This window comes from Protopterus annectens, chromosome 12.part0 (genome assembly GCF_019279795.1).
Source record: "Protopterus annectens isolate FY-2018-M chromosome 12.part0, PAN1.0, whole genome shotgun sequence".
Lineage (NCBI taxonomy): Eukaryota > Metazoa > Chordata > Ceratodontiformes > Protopteridae > Protopterus > Protopterus annectens.
The window spans coordinates 600,398,816-600,418,239 of record NC_056746.1 but is presented as its reverse complement, the minus strand read 5'-3'; the positions used below and the strand labels follow the sequence as shown (position 1 = coordinate 600,418,239).

At 34.8% G+C, this 19,424-nt stretch overlaps 1 protein-coding gene across 2 annotated transcripts in view; it reads right to left on the bottom strand.

Annotated features, from left to right (window-relative positions):
• The window catches only part of LOC122816737, a 228,421-nt gene that overhangs the window by 206,796 nt on the left and 2,201 nt on the right, over positions 1-19,424 (bottom strand). The window contains exons 2-8 of one of the 2 annotated variants that reach the window (XM_044089730.1): positions 15,763-15,851; positions 13,090-13,115; positions 10,229-10,250; positions 9,052-9,076; positions 8,128-8,191; positions 3,067-3,219; positions 2,456-2,667 (exon numbers count right to left, since the gene is read on the bottom strand). In XM_044089730.1, the coding sequence (XP_043945665.1) occupies positions 2,456-2,667; positions 3,067-3,219; positions 8,128-8,191; positions 9,052-9,076; positions 10,229-10,250; positions 13,090-13,115; positions 15,763-15,817 (557 nt within the window). In that variant the 5' untranslated portion in view covers positions 15,818-15,851. The remainder of the gene's footprint in view (positions 1-2,455; positions 2,668-3,066; positions 3,220-8,127; positions 8,192-9,051; positions 9,077-10,228; positions 10,251-13,089; positions 13,116-15,762; positions 15,852-19,424) is intronic. The other variant, XM_044089731.1, reaches the window with a different exon arrangement.

The following is a 19,424-nucleotide window of genomic DNA, read 5'->3' as shown; positions in this document are numbered from 1 at the left end:
AGCCTAGCTGCCATAGCAATTACAGTGACATTGCCACCAGCTCACCCCTGCCTCCCAGCAGGAGTTTGGAGACAGCTCACTCTGCAAGGTAAACTCCATTTATAACCCCTTCTGAATTGATTTTACCTATAGCATGATCACAGACAGTTTCCCTTTTAAACTACTTACCTAAGGGCAGCCTTAATTCCAAACAAACTGGATTCTCTAAATAACAAAATAGATGTCAAAGACACTGCCATCATATTCAAATGTCTGTTGATGAAAAGCAGGCTGGAAGCAGTTGTGACATCAGACAAAGGCAAATTGCCAAACTACTCAAGGTGAGTCATGCATTTGTTGTTGAACCTGCTCACCACTAGCAACATGAAACCAAAGAAATTAAGATGTTCCAATTTAAATAAGAATACACTCCTCCAGATTTCATTTGCTTATAAGTAATTTGCTCTTTCCTTTTTCTATGCGTCCCACCTCCAGTTCTTTTATCACCTTTAGAATAATAATCCCCTATATGGTATTATCCAGACAGCAATATATTGCATTTAGTTTTTAATGCTTAATTAATGTTTAATTTTAATGCTTTATTTTCAGAAAAAAAAATAGGACCTCCAAATCAAGGTAATACAACTTGTAAAGTAAAATTCGCTACAAAGGTTCCCACTGCAAAGATATAGAGACTATTCATTTGCATATGATCCATCTAATAACATTCAGGACATGTATCACGCATTAATTTTGCAGTCCTTTTGCTCCGCCTACAGAATTCTCTGGTGATTTCAATGGCTTATCAATCAGTACATTTTTATTTGATGCCAGATCAGCAAGTTAAGGGTTTTATGAGGACATGATCATTTGAATATTGAAATAGGCAGCTTTGCTTTCCTCCATCAATGACAACACAGTGCAACTAGGCAAACTGGTTTCAGTTAAGGTGCTTCTTTTCCAGTGACATACTAAACTAAAGAATCCTATTTGCAAGTTATGGAAGAAGTTCAGATGAATTTTAAAGTTATTCGGGCATTGCTCCGAGTATGGATGCTATAAAATTTAAAATTATAGGCTTATTTACAAAATTCCTTTATTGATTGTGATAATATTCTGCACATGTATCTTTACATGCACACCCTATTATATGCTGTGTATGTGCATGTTGTGTGTGAGTGTGTTTGTGTATGTGCACACACACTCTCACACACACATACACATACACACACACACACACACACACACACACACACACACACACACACACACACACACACACACATACACACACACACACACATATAGATAGATATACATATAGATATATATTGTTTATATAAATGCTTATTCAGGAAAAAAAGTGATGTACGCTGATCTGAAATCACAGGCATCGACGTGTTGGCTTGTTGAAAAGCTGACTGTCAGAAGCTGTTATTCAAGCTGTCCATAATTTTCAAAATTATTGAAGAGGTCCAGACTATATATGCAGTTGGTCTGGACAAGCCAAAGGGCTAACAATGAGTATATAAAACCCAGCTGCAAATTTTTACTAGAATCTCTACTGCAGTAGTTTCAGATAGGGGTGAGGAAGGCAGCATTTTGTTGAGTACTGACTGTATTTTGGTGCATTCACAGATAGCATATTACAGGAACATCCAAGAAAAGCAAAGTTTTTCTTTTCTCTTGTACTGTAAATGATGTGGTTTAAAACAGTAAATATATATGGTTAGAATGTGAGATATGCAATAATATGCTCATGCATGTGAAGTTCTGTTCATGAAGGTGAAAATGGCAAACCATATAAAACATAATGCTAATCCACAATATGCATAGAACTTAATTTTAGAGCTTCTAATTGTTTGGGAAAAAAATACTTAAAAATTGAACGTCTTTTATAATCATGCTCAAGACCTCAACAAAAAGGACAGAGAGTATTTGTCTTTACTGGTAATTTGATGACAATAGTTGCATTTCCCCTGTTGGCCTAGCATAAAAAAGAATAGTTTCTCACAAAAAGTCAATAATAAGGATGAAGGGTCTACAACTGGGAACTTTATCTGCCAAAAAAAAAACACCTGTAGCTGGAGCAGACTGCACAGTAAACAGACTGTACCTTTGTTGAGGTCTTCAATCATGATTTGGTGGCAAAAATGTTCCGAGGGTTTTGTAATCTGATATCCCTTAAGTACTAACATGTTTTCTCAGATTTTTAGCATGAGAGGAAGGTGTCTAAGCTTTTCCAGAGATGGGCATATGGTACCTTTGCCAGGATAGATAGAATTAGTCAGCAATATATAATGAATAACAATCAGGTATTTCTTTGATAAGGTGTTTTCTATAACAGGAAATGTAGAACTAAATTATGCCAGACAGACTACTGCAATAATATTTAAACAGTACTGGAAAAGTAGAAAGTAAAAGCTTACTGAATAGTATGTAATGTGTTTTGATAGTGAGTCATAGTGATACTTACACAACTTCAAATGAGTTGCATGATATCTGTTTCAGTGTCATGCAGTTAAGTTGATCTACAGTGACTCCCTTAAGGAGTATATGCATCTTCTGTTGAAACCAGTGTGTCATAAATGTTGAATCAAAATAATCTGGCTCATTCTTCAGTCTTTCCCAAACTGCAGTAAAGATGACATGCTGTGCATCTGAGTTGAAGCTCTCTTCGCCAGATATCTAAAAACAATTTTTGTGATGTTATTTGTAGAACTGCACATTCTTGACTATTTATTTCAAGGATAGATAAAAATTACCATAGGTGAGACACTGATGTATAACTAAGTGCATAATGATTATTTTCTCAGTAAATACTATTTATTATATAACAGCTATGCATGACTATACTATTGATGATTATTTTTCTCTGTTTTATATATTTTTTTCAAAATCTCATTCATTGACATTCGTTGACTAACCCTTATTATGCAGACACTGAATAAAAATACATATTCTAACAAATTCTAGAACCAGTATGGTTGTCTGGCTTGGGCTTGTGCTGTGTTTATTAAAGCTACTGCTTACTGTATGTCACAGTTTTCCTATGTAGAATTGAATTAATATATAAGGGTTAAATACCATCACACTGAAGAGATCCATTGCATCTCCCAATACAGCGAGAGGGATATCATGCATTAGTACAACAAAGCCGTCCTGGTCCATAAGGCTGGTTCCATCTGTAGCAAAGCAGTATAAGTAATGTGCCAGGACATCATCTGTTATGTTATCATGCTGAAATGATGAAATAATTAAACAATGCATCAGCATTTATGGGTTAACGCAGGATGTTTTAAGTTTCTGTTTCTGACTCAAATAGCTTCAAAAATACCAGCATGCTGGGATGATAAATCAGTTAAACAGTGAATTAGCATTTTCTATCTGAACATAAATTAAACTAGTAAATCCATTTCTGACTCAGAAAAAAACAATGTAAATAGTAGCAGTAATAATAATAGTAATAGTAATGATGATAATAGTAGCAGTAATAACAATAGTAATAGTAATGATGATAATAGTAGCAGTAATAACAATAGTAATAGTAATGATGATAATAGTAGCAGTAATAACAATAGTAATAGTAATGATGATAATAGTAGCAGTAATAATAATAGTAATAGTAATGATGATAATAGTAGCAGTAATAATAATAGTAATAGTAATGATGATAATAGTAGCAGTAATAACAATAGTAATAGTAATGATGATAATAGTAGCAGTAATAATAATAGTAATAGTAATGATGATAATAGTAGCAGTAATAACAATAGTAATAGTAATGATGATAATAGTAGCAGTAATAATAATAGTAATAGTAATGATGATAATAGTAGCAGTAATAATAATAGTAATAGTAATGATGATAATAGTAGCAGTAATAACAATAGTAATAGTAATGATGATAATAGTAGCAGTAATAATAATAGTAATAGTAATGATGATAATAGTAGCAGTAATAACAATAGTAATAGTAATGATGATAATAGTAGCAGTAATAATAATAGTAATAGTAATGATGATAATAGTAGCAGTAATAACAATAGTAATAGTAATGATGATAATAGTAGCAGTAATAACAATAGTAATAGTAATGATGATAATAGTAGCAGTAATAACAATAGTAATAGTAATGATGATAATAGTAGTAGTAATAATAATAGTAATAGTAATGATGATAATAGTAGCAGTAATAATAATAGTAATAGTAATGATGATAATAGTAGCAGTAATAATATTGATAATACCCATTTGTTAGTGAGGTAGGCCTACTGGGTCATTGTTGACCCTGGAGCAATGTATTAGCATTTTATATCAAAGCAAGTTTATAACAGCATGGCTTTGCCGTTATAGAAAATATGCTATGGGTGACACAGAATAGGAAATGAAAGGAAAAAGACAGAAACAATTTAGCTAGATGAACAGAGCAGGGGTATGAGTTAGGTGCATGCCTGTCTAGGAAGGGGGATACAAAAATGCAAGCTCATATTAGCGGTATCAAACAGAGCCCATATTTCATATACCACAGACCTTTGTATCCAGGAAAAAATAGGAAAGTAATAGGTTCAGTTACAGAAATAGGGTTTATGTCAGTTGAAAAACAAGGTCTGTAATTTGCTTAGCTACATTGTGGCAGAAAAAACCTACATATTGTTAATGCAAATATAAATATCTATCTATCTATATATATATATATATATATATATATATATATGTAAATGTGGTTCCCCTTTATAATCACGAAATACTGAAATCTCGAATTTCAGTATTTTGCAACCATAAAGGCAAATTTTTAAAATGTCGAAAGTGCATAATCGTGAATTTGAATATTTCAAATTCACGGTTATGACTTTACGTTACATGACATGCACTGTTTGGTTTGGCTGTTGTTCAGTGTAGTGTATGGAATAACATGGAATCTAAGGTAAGTGAGGGTTTTGTAAGTGTATGTGAGATTGTTTGTAAGTTGTATGTGTGGGTTAGGGTAAGAAGGTGAACGTATGAGTATGTAATTGTTGAATGTGTTGGTGTGTGTGTGTGTGTGTGTGTGTGTGTGTGTGTGTGTGTGTGTGTGTGTGTGTGTATGTGTGTGAGGGACTGTGGAATGTCTGGGTGTGAGTGTACTGTATTTTACTGTTTGTAGGATCTCAGAGTTAGTATATATAAGTAGGGGTAGTGTGGGGGGTGCAGCCCCCCCCACATGGGGGTGCAGGGTTACTTTCCCCCTTTTTATATGTAGTGTAGGTATGTGCATGTGTGGTGTTTTGTGTTTGTGTGTTTATTTGTTTTGTAGTGTGGGTGTTGTGGTTTATGTGTGGTGTGATATATGCTGTGTGTTCGGGATTTGTAGTTTCGGGATTGTGAAGGTTTGGTATTTGAAGGTTTCATCTTTATGGTCGCGAAATACTGAAGTTTGAGATTTCAGTAATTTGCAATTATAAAGGGCAACTATATATATATATATATATATATATATATATATATATATATATATATACATGCATACAGATATACAAACACAACATATACTATCATTATGCAGTTGCTGAATATAGCAACATTAGTCCTAGGATAAAGCTTGGAATTTCCTGGTCAGTTGGTGCCTCCATATTAACTTGTGGTCACAACCTTCGGGTCCTGATTAATAGGATAATGGCATGCATTCTAGGAGTTAAAATGAGGATCCTTTGCAGCATGCCTGGAATCACTCTTCAGGACAGCAAGAGGGGCTTAATAAATTGCAAGGATTTCAAAGTACAATCACTGCTCCATCAGGGTGAGAGGGATGAGCTGAAGTTTTTTCAGAGCATTTTGTGAGGAAGCCCCTGGTGCCACCTGCTGCAGGTATACTATGTATGGACCACTGTAGCAAGGCTCAAGAGTGAATACAGAACATATTTGAGGGATTATTTCTCTCAACTTGCCTAAGGATTCAGTAGCATTAGCCCCCCAAAAAAGTCAGATAGATGAATTTGTGGCATAGTTCATGGAATAATAATAATGAATGAAATGTATTTAGCACTGCCATCATTACAACCTGAGCTAAACTGAATAATAAAAACAATTGTTGCTAAATCCTTGAGTTCCCTTTCTGCTCCCTAAACCCAAAATTCTGAATTGGTTAGTAATCCTAAAACTCCCCTCTTACTCCCTAAACCTAATCCCGCTCCATAAATCTAAAATCTCTGATTACTCCTTAATGCTAGACTTCCCTCCTGCTCCATAATCCTAAAGCTTGCCATCCCTAAACCTAAATCTTAGTCATGATGACTGCCTGAAACCCTCATTGATGCTCCCACCCCCCAGCTTCCTCTCCATTGCCACCGGAATTAACATTCTTCACTCAGCTTCTGGGTTTGGACCACTCTCTTACTGCTGCTGCATGTCCTCTGAACATGAATAGCTGGCTGTGTCAGCTGGAAGATACATGAATCCCTCATTGTGAAATAGTGATATTCAAGCACCTGGGACTTGGATAATTGTAGTAATCCCCTCAACTTTTTTACAGCAAATCATTTGGTTGTACTCTAGGTCTAACTGATATAACTAATGGTAAGACAAACACATATATTAAGAAAGCACCACCTTTAAGCTTTTACTTGTGTGGTAAGATGGCTCATGGGAGAATTGATAGAGACCTAGAGGCAAATTCAGATCAGATAAGAGATAGGTAAGGAGAAATACAAAAGGAAATGTGTAAGAGTTCCAAAATGTACTTGATACACCATGGCTGAAATAATAAAATAACAACTTTAATAAAAATAATAAAATGTATATGGTGAGCACTTTCACGGTACAAAACACCACTTCCTCAGACTGTTCTTTGTACCGTGAAATCAAACATAACTGATAATTACAAATTTGATAAAGAGCACAATGATTTCACAAGGGGTGTCTTGACAGGTGAATATGATTGAAATAGAATGGATAGGGAGATAGACAGAGGCCTATAAAACTCAGAATGGATATATAATATGGTAGATTCTGCAGGATGTTTCAACAGGGAATATTACTGTCAAATAAGTAATATGAAACACAGACTATTGAAAGAAGCTGAATATTCAAAGCTTGACATGGATTCTTTACCAAAACACAGAAAATAGAAATGAAGACAAATTCTACTGCTGTAGGCATGGTGGAGTCTACAATAGATAGTAAACCAGCATGTTTCTTGACAGTATGTATGCTAAGTATTTATGGCACTTTTATTTATATGCTTAAACATGCAATAGTTGACTAAGGGGATTAATTTTCAAATATGGACTACAGGCACAGCAAATGAAAAATACTTCATTATATGACTAATTCTGGAAAAAAATACAAAATGAGCAGAGGTGATATTTGCTATAAAAAGAAAAGAGAATTCAGACATAATATACCATTTCAAACATTTTTCTGCATGCATCTTTCTGGCTTGACTTTTATCACTGGTTTCAGTAGATAATTAAACCATATTTCAAAAACATAAATATAACAATCTGCTTAAATGTCAGCATTAAAGTCAGATAAATGTTTCACTATAATAGTTCTAACCAAGTTATAACTTATCAGTCTTGCTTATTTCCATAAATGGGAACAACTGTCAGTTATAATATTTAAAAATTCCATAATGTGTCATTAGCTACAATTCATTAAAAAAGGAATTGCATCTTAATGATTTCCTGGAAAAAATTCAAAACAATGCATTTCAATGACTGTATATGTACAGGTGGAAAAGTAAATTACATCCATCCCACCCTAAGTAGAAGGTGTTATCAATTACTTATCTTATTTAAAATAACCAAATCCAATGTCATTAAGCTGTAGTGGGCATAACATACTGTTTAAAATTCACTTTTAAATTTATATTTTTTTACTTGTTTTTATAAGCTATAATAATATTAGCATTGTTTGCCTTAAATATGCTATTGCCCTAATGTCCAAACTAAAGTGCTTCTAAATGGAAGTGTAGGGCTGGTGTGTGTTTCTTTATTGCGTAACGTGGTCTGTTTCATGTATCCCAAAACTTTAAGCAATATTCTGACTAGATGCTTTAAAAGAAGCCACTGTTATTAACTGCAAACTGTTGCAGAACCCTATAGTTGCACTCATCACTTTTAAATTGTTACATTTGACTACTTATGGGAAAAGCAAATGATAACTTACCGAACATGCAGCTTCTTTCAGAGATGTTGTACAGGCAGAGTTACTATTTGATTGAATTGGTGAACTGCAAAACATACAATTCTAGTTCAGATTTCAGGTGAACATCTCCCAAAATTCAGTTCAATTTAGTGTAACTTTAAGAAAATATGTAAAATGCTCCTTGCAAGATAAGGAAAATTTGATTCTGAAGAGTAAAAATTAATTTTCTTTAAAATGAATGCCAAACATAATAGCTTTGTATCTAATCCAGAGGCATGCATTGTAATACTCCTATTTTAGTGAAAAGAAAATCCCATCATGCCCATCTCTCAAGCTATGAGATGCTTTAGCTTGTTGATATTTGTAACTGACTATGTGACTTCCCTTAGCTGTACTGCAACATCACCTTGCTAATGCTATTGTACTTTTCTTCGAATTACAGAACTCCCAGATGGCCTTATTATTACTTTATTTCTTCCTTTTCATTTCATCATTTAAGCACTACAATTCACCTGTGGCTATCAGTCCATGCTGTTTCTTCCAAAAAACTTAATTTGTTCCCTTTTCATTAGACCTTACTTTGTCTACCATTTCACTAATAACCTATGTCTAATAACATCAGTTTGCACAGGCATTTAATTCTCATGTTTGCATCAACCTACTTTTTTTTTACTGGACAAAGTCACAGAGTGTACCTTTTTGTTGCAGTCACCATACCATAGTGAATGAGTTAAACTATAGGCTTTATGGTTACTCTGTTTTTTGAAAAAGTTATTTTTATTTTCACCAAGATATGACTTGGTACTTCATTAAGATAGTATGCATTGATGTAGCAAAGTATGTAATTGTGAAGATTTTAATAAAATAAAAATCTTTCTCAAAAATCTTCTCATCTGTAAAACTGTTCTGCATCATAAAACTGAAGATAGTTCTTTAGTTACTCACCTTGAAACACCAGCGCAGTAGTCTTCTAGAAACAAAAGAAAAAATAATATTAATAATTAAATCACTAGCTCAGATAATGTTTGGGAATAAGCCAATCATGGGGTATGTGCAAATGGGTCTACTTCTAATGACCGAAACGCCGATTCGCCGACAGTGAAATCACCGACACGAAACGACCGACAACGCAGTTGACCGACACGCTCGAATCCCGACAGACGGAAGACCGACAAGGGGAATGTGTAAGCGCGACCTGGTAAGTATGCGATAGTGAGGGATTTAGGAGTAGGGAGCGGACAGGTAAGTGTGCAATACTCAGGGATGTAGGGTTAGGGTGTGTGATAGGTGAGTGTGCGGTAGTGTCGGAGCTTGGGGTTCGGGTGTGTAAGTGAGTTAGGGTTAGGGTGCAGGTAGGGAGAGTGTGCGGTAGTGTCGGAGCTTGGGGTTCGGGGTGTGTAAGTGAGTTAGGGTTAGGGTGCAGGTAGGGAGAGTGTGCGGTAGTGTCGGAGCTTGGGGTTCGGGGTGTGTAAGTGAGTTAGGGTTAGGGTGCAGGTAGGGAGAGTGTGCGGTAGTGTCGGACCTTAGGGTTAGGGTTTGGGTTAGGGCTAGTGGATATGTGTTGTAGTGTACTGTGTTGTTTACGTGTAGTGTGTCGGTGTTATGGTGTTCGGTGTTTCGCATTGTCGGGTTTGTGTGTTGTCGGTTTTCTGGCGTCGGTGATTTCTGTGTCGGGGAATCGTTGGTTCGGTCTTTAGAAGTAGACCCGTGCAAATACGTATACATGCACACGTATTTAGAAACTAACACACACACACCTCACCACACACACACACACACACACACACACACACACACACACACACACACACACACACACACACACACATGGAAGGAAACAAAATATTCCAGTGGTAGAATATGTGAACATAAACAGAGCATGCAAATTCTGCAGAACAAACCAAGTGTTTTTAAGCAGCACTGTTAAATGTGTTGCTCCATGTCACATGCATGGTACTTCCAATAGAGCATAATATAACAATGCAAGTGAGTATCCCACAAAATAATTTTTAATATTTTTTACTATACATAAGAGTCAGGTTGTAAATTGTATTTGCATTAACTGATATGATTGCTATTTCTCCTTGAATAGCTAAATAAAGGAAAAATGCGTTGTACTTACGGTTGAAAGCATATGGTCCACACTAATGGAAACAGAAAACGAAAGTCAGCAGTTACTCACCACATTAAATTATAGCATATAAAACATTTGTATGAATTAACTTGACTAGTATAAAGGAAATTACATCTGGAAGAGTAAAGAACCCTAGCTGACATTGGAAATGCATGAGTTAACAGCATCATTTCATACATCTACTATAAAATGGAGCAGTATATCAGGCAGTGTTATACTGTAATGCAGGTATAAGGAGTCTGGATCAATTTATTGACATCACGCATCAAATTTCATAGGTAAATCTCATAAAGTGGGGCCCAAGAGGCATCCCTCCTGTGTAGTAGTTTTATTGCCAATGATTAAGGTAGAAGAATAATTTCTGACACATATACCCTGGCCACTTAAGCTTACTAGGGCAGTGGCCAGATCTCTTATTATGATAGAAGGTGTGGGTGTCTTGAAAATTGAAAAGACCCTGGCTGAGGCAGTGAGGCTATGTTGTTACACTTAAGATGCATGCCTAATCTTATGTGTGTATAGCTTGCTTATGCTTGAGTAAAAGACGTAATGTTTTTTGAAAGCGTTAATCATTCTCATTTAACACAGTAGGCTTGCAGTGAAAAAATTAGTGCTTATAGAAGGTTTAAAATTAATCCCGTTACTAGTAAAGAGATGTTGAACTAATAGAGCAATAAAGTTACAATAAATTACATACAGAGACATAATAGTGTAGACTCGAGTAACATCAACAGAATTATGAGAAGAACTGAAGAATTATCATGGGTACTACTAACCTGACAAAAGTAGAATGTGTTCATATAATTCTTGTTAATAAAAAATTCAGCAACCTGAACGTCCTCTTAGAAATCTATAAATTAGAAGCTTCTGGTATTTCTTTTGGCGAACATGGAAGATCATATGCCTGAGGGTTTTATACATCCTTTTCATGTATTATTAGTGGTCCAGTACTAGTTTTGGCACATGTGGACAGAACATTTGGAGTTAAAATATCTTGAATGTAACATAACTGCGTTACATAGCTGCATCTTCTGACTATGACAGAGAAAGATAAAGTTGCATGTACTACAAAGAATACTAACCAAGCAGACACAGGTTTCAGAATGGATATCAAGATCCACTTCTTGAGCTCCACCTCACTCCATTCTTAAAATTAATTTTTTGCCATTTTTCAAAATTATTTTCATTAATTAAGTTGATTGCATTTTCTTATCTAAACAATTGCAATATTGCATGTAGATGAAATAGCTACAGAGAAGCTTCAGAAGCTAATTATACTATCTAAGGTATAAAAGTATGAATCAGGGAGTAGGTGGAATTAAAGGGGGATAAGCTGTAGAAGAGGTGGAAGTATAGGAAGAAGGGAAGAAGGGGAAATTATTTTGTGATTATTAGCTTCTAGCTAAAGAAGGGCATAGTTATTCTGATTGTGAGGCTCAGTAATACAGTACATTTAGTTTATAACTTTGATGAGATAGCACTTACAGGAGGCATCTTTTTATAGGTTTATAGATCAGTACTAGGCTAACTGCCCTTGATGGCCATGTTAAACTTAGCCACTTACCTCATATGAAAATCAAACCCTGCACCTTGTGTTTGTAAGGTAAACACCTTAACCATTATGCCAACCTCCCACATGCTTTTTGCTGTTGTTGATCCTTTTTTTTTCTGGCAAGGAGTTCCAGATACAAGGTGCTAGACTATGTAAAGTATGATTTCTGGGCAGCAGCTTATTCCTAGGAGTTAAGCAGGGTGGGAACATTGCCGGACTACAAGCAGAGGTTGTAGCTTGTGACTGTTTTTTTTAACACTATTATTGAATTAGGAAACATCTTGGTAGTTTGTATGTGAGAGCATATAATAAGTGGACTTTTGTTGAACTGGAAGCCATATAGTTTTCTTAACACCCCACACTGATGTTCTTTTTGGTTGCAAGAGTAATACAGTTACAGATGCTGTTAGCTGCATTATATAAAAAGGACAGCAGGTTTTCTTTACATGCACTAGTAATGTTTGGGAGTCTTCTTTCAAGAGGTGTCTTAAAAATGTTTTTCAGAATAAAGGAAACAGGTTAATTTCATGTAATTGAAAGGTAAATTGTTAATACTATATCTTGTGTTGTGAATGATATGCTGGAAGTTGAAACTTTGATTGATCAAATCCCCTAGTATTTGAAGTGTGGGGCTGTTTGGATAGTTACAGGCTGTCATATTGTGTGGCTAAATCTATAGGTACAATGGTAAGTTATTTCCCTGTGCTTAAAATAATTTATTTTTTAACATTTAGCATGACTTTGCTTCTGGTTAAATTGATGGACAAGTGGGAAAGGTCATTCTGTGGCAAAGGTCATTCTGTAGTTCTTTGATGGGGAAGAATTGGCAGTAGACATTACTTAACTTTCAGCAGACAGGATAGCTTTGAGGTGAGAAGAGAACAGTGGGGGACAATATTGATCAGTAAGGCATCCCTTGTTTTGAGGTGAGAAGGGGGAAATGGATGATGCCAAGTATGAAGTAGAAATGAAAAATAACTATAGTAAGTGCCTGATGAATCTATAAGCTTCAGAGCTTATGAACCTCAGAAACGGTAAACCAAGAATGAAGGCTGACAGGTGTTAGTTTAGTTAAGCAGTGATTAACCAAAGTGCAATAATCATGCTAATTGTTGTTACTAGGTTAATAAGCACAGGGCTGAGAGTGATAGAAGGCAGCTAATATAATGAGTGAATACTGATTAGATAGCAAAGAAGAAATATGAGAAGTGGAAGTTATAAAGGGGCATAATGTGGTTAAATAGAATAAAGTAAATAAGGAAAATATGACAGGAATTATATCAGTGAAGTAACATACCTTGCCTGCTATGGCTGGTTGGGAACCTAGAAAAAAGGAAAGAAAATAATATGTATATAGAGAAACATATTTCAATGCATATTTTCTTGACATGCACAGTATATACAATCATTGTTTTTTTCTAAAAGGCACCTTAGCCACTCTGTTTATATACACTGAAGCATGGAAGCAAATGTTGTCAATCTTGAAAAGAAGAATTGGTCACAGCGCTGCTTTGTTTTTCTGTACCTCTTGTAAGAAAATCGGTACAGCAGAGTACATTGTGATTTAGTTGAAGATGTCATGAGGTTTTGTAAAAATAAATGATTTTGCATATATATTCTCAAGAAGAATTAGCTGTCAATTTTAGTGCAATGAAACTGCTGCTTTTCAAAAAAAAAAAAAAAATGGCTGACAGAATTTAAAACAAAGCCTATAAGGAGATATAACCTAGTTAGCCAATGCATCCCAGATATACTGAAACATATTAGAAGTGCAGTAATTTTTACCAAATGTGATTTAGTAAGCTGTAGAGATCCTTACACATTCTACCACCAGATAAATTTGGTTATTCATTTTGTTTGTTATACACTACTGCTGCACCTGAAGGAAAGTTATAAAAATACCTGAAAATTGTAAAACATACCTGAATATTCTTCCATAATTTGTACATATTGTCATACTACATATATTCCTATAACTATATAGTTTGCTTGTGCATGTCTATATTTTGGGTTTATATTAGTTCCTTGAAAGACATATTTTCATCAGTGAACACCAGCCACCAAAATTCACTTCAGCGAATTGCGGAATTTTTCCCACAGTTCACAAACACTTGGCCATCACCTCAATTTTGCCCCTTTCCCCACTGTATTGCGATCTCTGAGTTGGTGTATACAGTTAGGGAGGTGTGGGGGAGCAGTCCATTGCATGTTCCATATGACTGGTGGGCGAGTGTTTGTGAACCGTGGGAAAAATTCAGTGGTTCACTGAAGTGAAATTCAGCGGCTGGTGTTCGTTGAAGCAGAAAACATTGACTACACTACAGTGAATGGTTAGTGTAGTTCAATTATCTGAGTTCAGCATTTTGAACGGAGATCATGGCTCAGTGAGAAACAGAGAATTGACCCATTTCCTCACTGTTGTGTGATCTCAGGGTCAGTGTATATATAATTTGCAGGGGGTGTGGGGGGCACAGCCCCCAACATGGGGGGTGCAAGGGATAGTAAAATACGTATACCGTTGACTCTGGAATGTCATGATATGGTAAGCTGCATAGCATGGATGACTGACGTCACCTCCTGTTATCTCGAATACATCAAACTATGGGTGTCGATGTATTCAATTTTGACCCGGTCGCTCTTTCACCTTTCTGTATTCCACATTTTGGGTTGACCATGTGACTGGACGACATATGCAGTTTTGGGATATCAATAGTAAGCCATATATTTATTTATTTATTTAATTTATTTCCAGTTTGATGACTGGAAAGGTCCACTCGGCTCAAAGAGCTCATTTTCAGTGAAGGCCTGGAGAGAAAAGCTCCAATAATACATAGTACAAGCTCCATAATATGAAGTACAATACATAGTGGAAACATAAACAAACTAAGCAAATTTTACATACAAAATAGCAAAAACTAAACAAAAGTTAAACAGCAGCTTGGAGAAGGATGTAAAGCATATTTACATGTTCAGTGGTTGAGAACAGTAGTACAAGGTTAAATTAATGCAGAGGTTTAAATCATCTGAAAATGATATAGAAGTAACATTAGCATGGATATATATATATACGTGAGCTTGTGTGTGTGTGTGTGTGTGTGTGTGTGTGTGTGTGTGTGTGTGTGTGTGTGCGTGTATTCACACAGATACACACACACACACACAGAAAATCAAAATTTAAAAACATTGGCACTCCACCTATCAAAAAAGAAGAACAAACTGTGTCTTTTTTTCTGATGGGAAAATTAAGGAAAAATGCAACTCTAATAGTTACACCAGGCATATTTGTTTAAGAATGGGTGAGGTGGGCCTTGTTTGTTATATTAATCATTTTGCAAAAAGGGAGACATCATATTCTTCTTCTTCTTGGAGCAGTTTTGCATATATTTAATTATTTTCACTTTAGCTTTCAGTTCACTTACCCAGGCTGCTTGTGATGATTTTTCCTTTTTAACAGTAATGTAGGATAAAAAAATCAAAGCAAAATAAACCATTCCATTAGGAACTTGCATTTTAATGGCTATCATGTATATATGATCCTGAAGGACCTGTGCCTTGTTTCATGTTGTTAAAGTGCCCCACACTCCCAATCAAGAGACACTTTTTTAAGCACAGTTTTAGGACAGTGACATCAGTATCTATAGTTTAAAACAAGTGCTTTAACATTGCAGACAGTTACTATATACTGCTGCTAGACAGAAGGGATACTGTACCTCATGCCACATCCTACAACTGAAGTAATGCAGCAAGAAACTTGCAGCACAGTGGGTATTGAGTAAGATAAGCAATGCATTGAAAACCTAAAATACAGTTCAAAAGCCAAAGGCATTCATTTGCTTTAAGCAGGATATAGTGCAAGTAAATACAGAAACCTGACAGCATTCATTTGCTAAATTCTAACTTAATTCTGCAGCAATTCATATTTTAATTTTCTTTAAAATAACCGACATGTAGCCAAAAAACGTATACTCACCTAAAATTATATAAATGAGTGCTCCACACAGGTGGAGCAGGGCCATTGTCTGCATGGTTGTTGTAGTTTGTGGCTGTCTTGGTTCAGTTCTAAACACAGATTAGAAAAAAATAGGGTGATTACTTTTCACATAAATATGTACTTTCAGTGGATTCACAATTAAAAACATTCTTACCGACCAGCAGAACTATAACTTCATGAATTACATTTTATACACATTATCAGGTGACTTTAATAGTGTAACTGACATGTCTGAAGAAAAGCAGCTTAGACTGCTGCTAGCTTTGTGTTAATCACTTTCCTTTAGTTTATACATCAGACTGTCCTCCCCGCAAAAAAAGTGTCTCTGATTATTTTCATGTCTCTGCTCCAGTTCACTGAAAGATTACTCCAACTTAACTGGTATAGTAAAATTGACATTTTGGGAAGACAACAGTCTAAATTAATATCTCATAACAGTTACTATTTTGGTAGCACTGCATTACTTGTGCTGTTGATGAAATAAAGAAACTATTTTCATTTGTTTATATAATAAATTTATTTTAGCTGACTATGCATCTAGCAAAATGGAATTTAAATTCTGAGATATAGAACACTCGTCCTAGTTAAAGGAGAATTTAGTCAAAAGCACGATTTGTGGTCATTTATTATCGACAGTAATCAGAGGGAGGAGTAAATGTTGGCATTGTAATTGTTACAGAACCACTGTATTTCACTTCTGCCATGATTTGAACATCAAAAAGGATCATTTTAAAGTAAACCTACACAGCACAGGGAAGTTTGCAGTTTTACAAGACTTACGATATTTTTAAATGGACAGTTTTTTAAGGAAGTCAGTAATAAGTGCCATGAAGTTGTACAAAACCAGAAGGAGCTGTTAACTAAGTAAGCATTCATTAGATGTTTTAAGTTATTATCTCTCTGCAGGCTTTGTAGACCTTCCATCATGTAGTGCCACTGATGCAGACAGTCACACATATCCTCAGTGGTCTTCTGGACTACTCAGCTAGAAACTACCTATGGATCTATAGGTTAGTACTTAGCATAGTATATTAGATTATTTTAACTTATCAACAGTATCAAGTGGGTCACATTAAATTGTAAGATTAATAGCTGCAATTTTTAAAATATATATTATAATGTATTTTTCTTTGTTCTTAAAGATGACCTTGCACTAGCATTTCATGTGCTCAAGCTGAAAATGTATTTACATTTATTAAGTGAGGAATATATGAAGTGCAAAAATTATTAAGACATAATTCATGTATGCTTAGTTTCTACAATGGGTCATGCAAGTAAAGTTTACTGCCATTTCTTAATTTCAACAGCAAAACTTCAAGGCCGATACATCACATCACATAATCACATCAATGTCATGAATATGCAAAGTTGCTGTAAAAGGAAGGTAACACTTTTGCAGTCCTCCATTCAACAGCATATCCATTTTTTTCAAATTCTCCATGCTGATTACCATGAAATGTTACTTATAATCTGTTCGCACTATTTTCTGACAATTTTCAGCTGTACAACATTGTGGCACACCCTTCTTCAAAGTGATTTGGAGATCCATTCCCTCTCAGTAACAGACATACAAGTCATCCATATTTCTAACTAAAGTTTACAACTTTTTAAATGCTTTAAGCATTTTCTATTGATTTTCAGATTGTTGGCCCATGAAGTGCCGAGATTATGCTCTAGAATCATAGAAAAGACTTGTTAACACCTTTAAACACCTTTCTGATCTTTTTCTTATTGAAATTCTTCTTCCTCTTTTTAACTGTATTACCTTGCATTCCTTAATGGGTATATTTTCCTTACTCTTTGCTGCTATCTAACTTGAGAACCATATGTTCCTTTTTTTTTTTTATTTGTAGATCCATTTTACATTTACCCATGAGATAGCATGTGTGATGCTTCCCTTTGGACTTTACATTACCTTCAGGGAAGTTTGCCAGACTTTTTTGGACACAGTGCCCAGTTTGTCAGACTTTGTCATGATGATGTCTAGAGCCAGTTTTTTAAATGACTGATCTCAATGTTCAGTATTCAGTGCATTTTATTTATTTATTCACATTCAGAGCACAGAAAGGCTATTTATGTGTCTGTACCATTAAAATCAAGATCATATACACTCCATCTCCAATTCATTTATCCAATGATTTTTTTTAATATCTAATTGGTTAGGATGTCCTATATTAATTGCCAGGGAGTTTGATAGTTTACCAGTTCTGTAGTGAAAATATATTTTTTAATATCTGTCCTAAATGTAGCTATATGCATTTATAGTGTTAACTCAACACTTGAACAGTTTCAGAACCACTCTGCTTGAGGTTATTTACTAACAAAGGCTGAATTCCTTCACACGTCTTGTCTTATCTTAAGGACATGAAGTTATAGCCTTTTTCTCAAGTATGTTTTTTACTAACTCTGCAAGACCTGCTTCTTCCATGCTTCCAAGGTACATTATTCAACATACTACTATAGTAAGTTTACCATCAGTACCATTTTTTTTCTTTGACACTCTAAAAATGCAGCTATCATTTTCTTACTTTATTCTCAGTTTAGAAAGACTCACAGAATTGGGATTTCCTGCAAGAAATATTTCCTGTTTGCCAGGTTACAATATGAAGGATATGTTACTGCTTATTTTGTTACAGTATACCATATTCTCACATTCTACTGCTATCATTTTTCTATTCACATCTGTAAATTTAAAATTCCTTTGCCCTTAAGGAATATACATTTTGAATTATACATTTTAAATATAGGCTTTTTATATAAATTTCTGATTATCAGATAGGGAAATTATAGAAGAAATATTCACATCAAATACCATGAAATAGCTGACAACTTAAAAATGACATCAAAGGAATTTATCAAGCTTAATGAGTAACTTAGTAAAATAGCATTTTGCCTGTATGGATTTTTTTTCTCCAACAGAAATGTTTACACACTGGTGTCCTGATGGATGTATTTGCCTGATTGTTTAAATTAGCATCACATTTAATCTTTTTACTGCTTTATCAATTTTCATCTAACAGTAAGATGAGAATATACAACAACTTCCAGGTATAAATGGAGGTTCTGAGAAGAGAATTCATGTGTATAAATCCTGAATTATAGAAATACAAGCGTTCTTATTTTAAGGATGAGTTAATATATTATCAATATAAATGTAACCATACCAATGTTTCCTTAAGGTCATATAGTGGCCTGGCTTGCACAGTTCAAAAAATCTATGTCAGCTATAATAGCAGATTTGAGCAATGTGCTCAAGCTAGCCAAAGTGTAAATATCATGTTACTGTAATCTAACCAATTTACCCATAGCATTCATATGAAATTATCTTGTCAGAGTGTATTGTAATATTTAGGGATAAGAAGCAGAAGACTGGGTGGGTTATAAGTGATGTACACTGTTTGCAACTGGGAGTGTGTCTTTATGGGTTGTGATGTAAAACGCTTGCAACTAGGATTGTGTAGGTGTAGTTTGTTTTCATTTATATGAATATATGATTGCCTGTGTTCTATATGATGCTTTAATAAAGATGTTTCTTGTTTAAAAAAAGGGCAGGAATTGAATAATTTATGTAGTGTTGCTTAGGTTGTATGATACATAGCAATATATGTGAAGTATAATGTTTGTAAATGTGAACTTTTTAA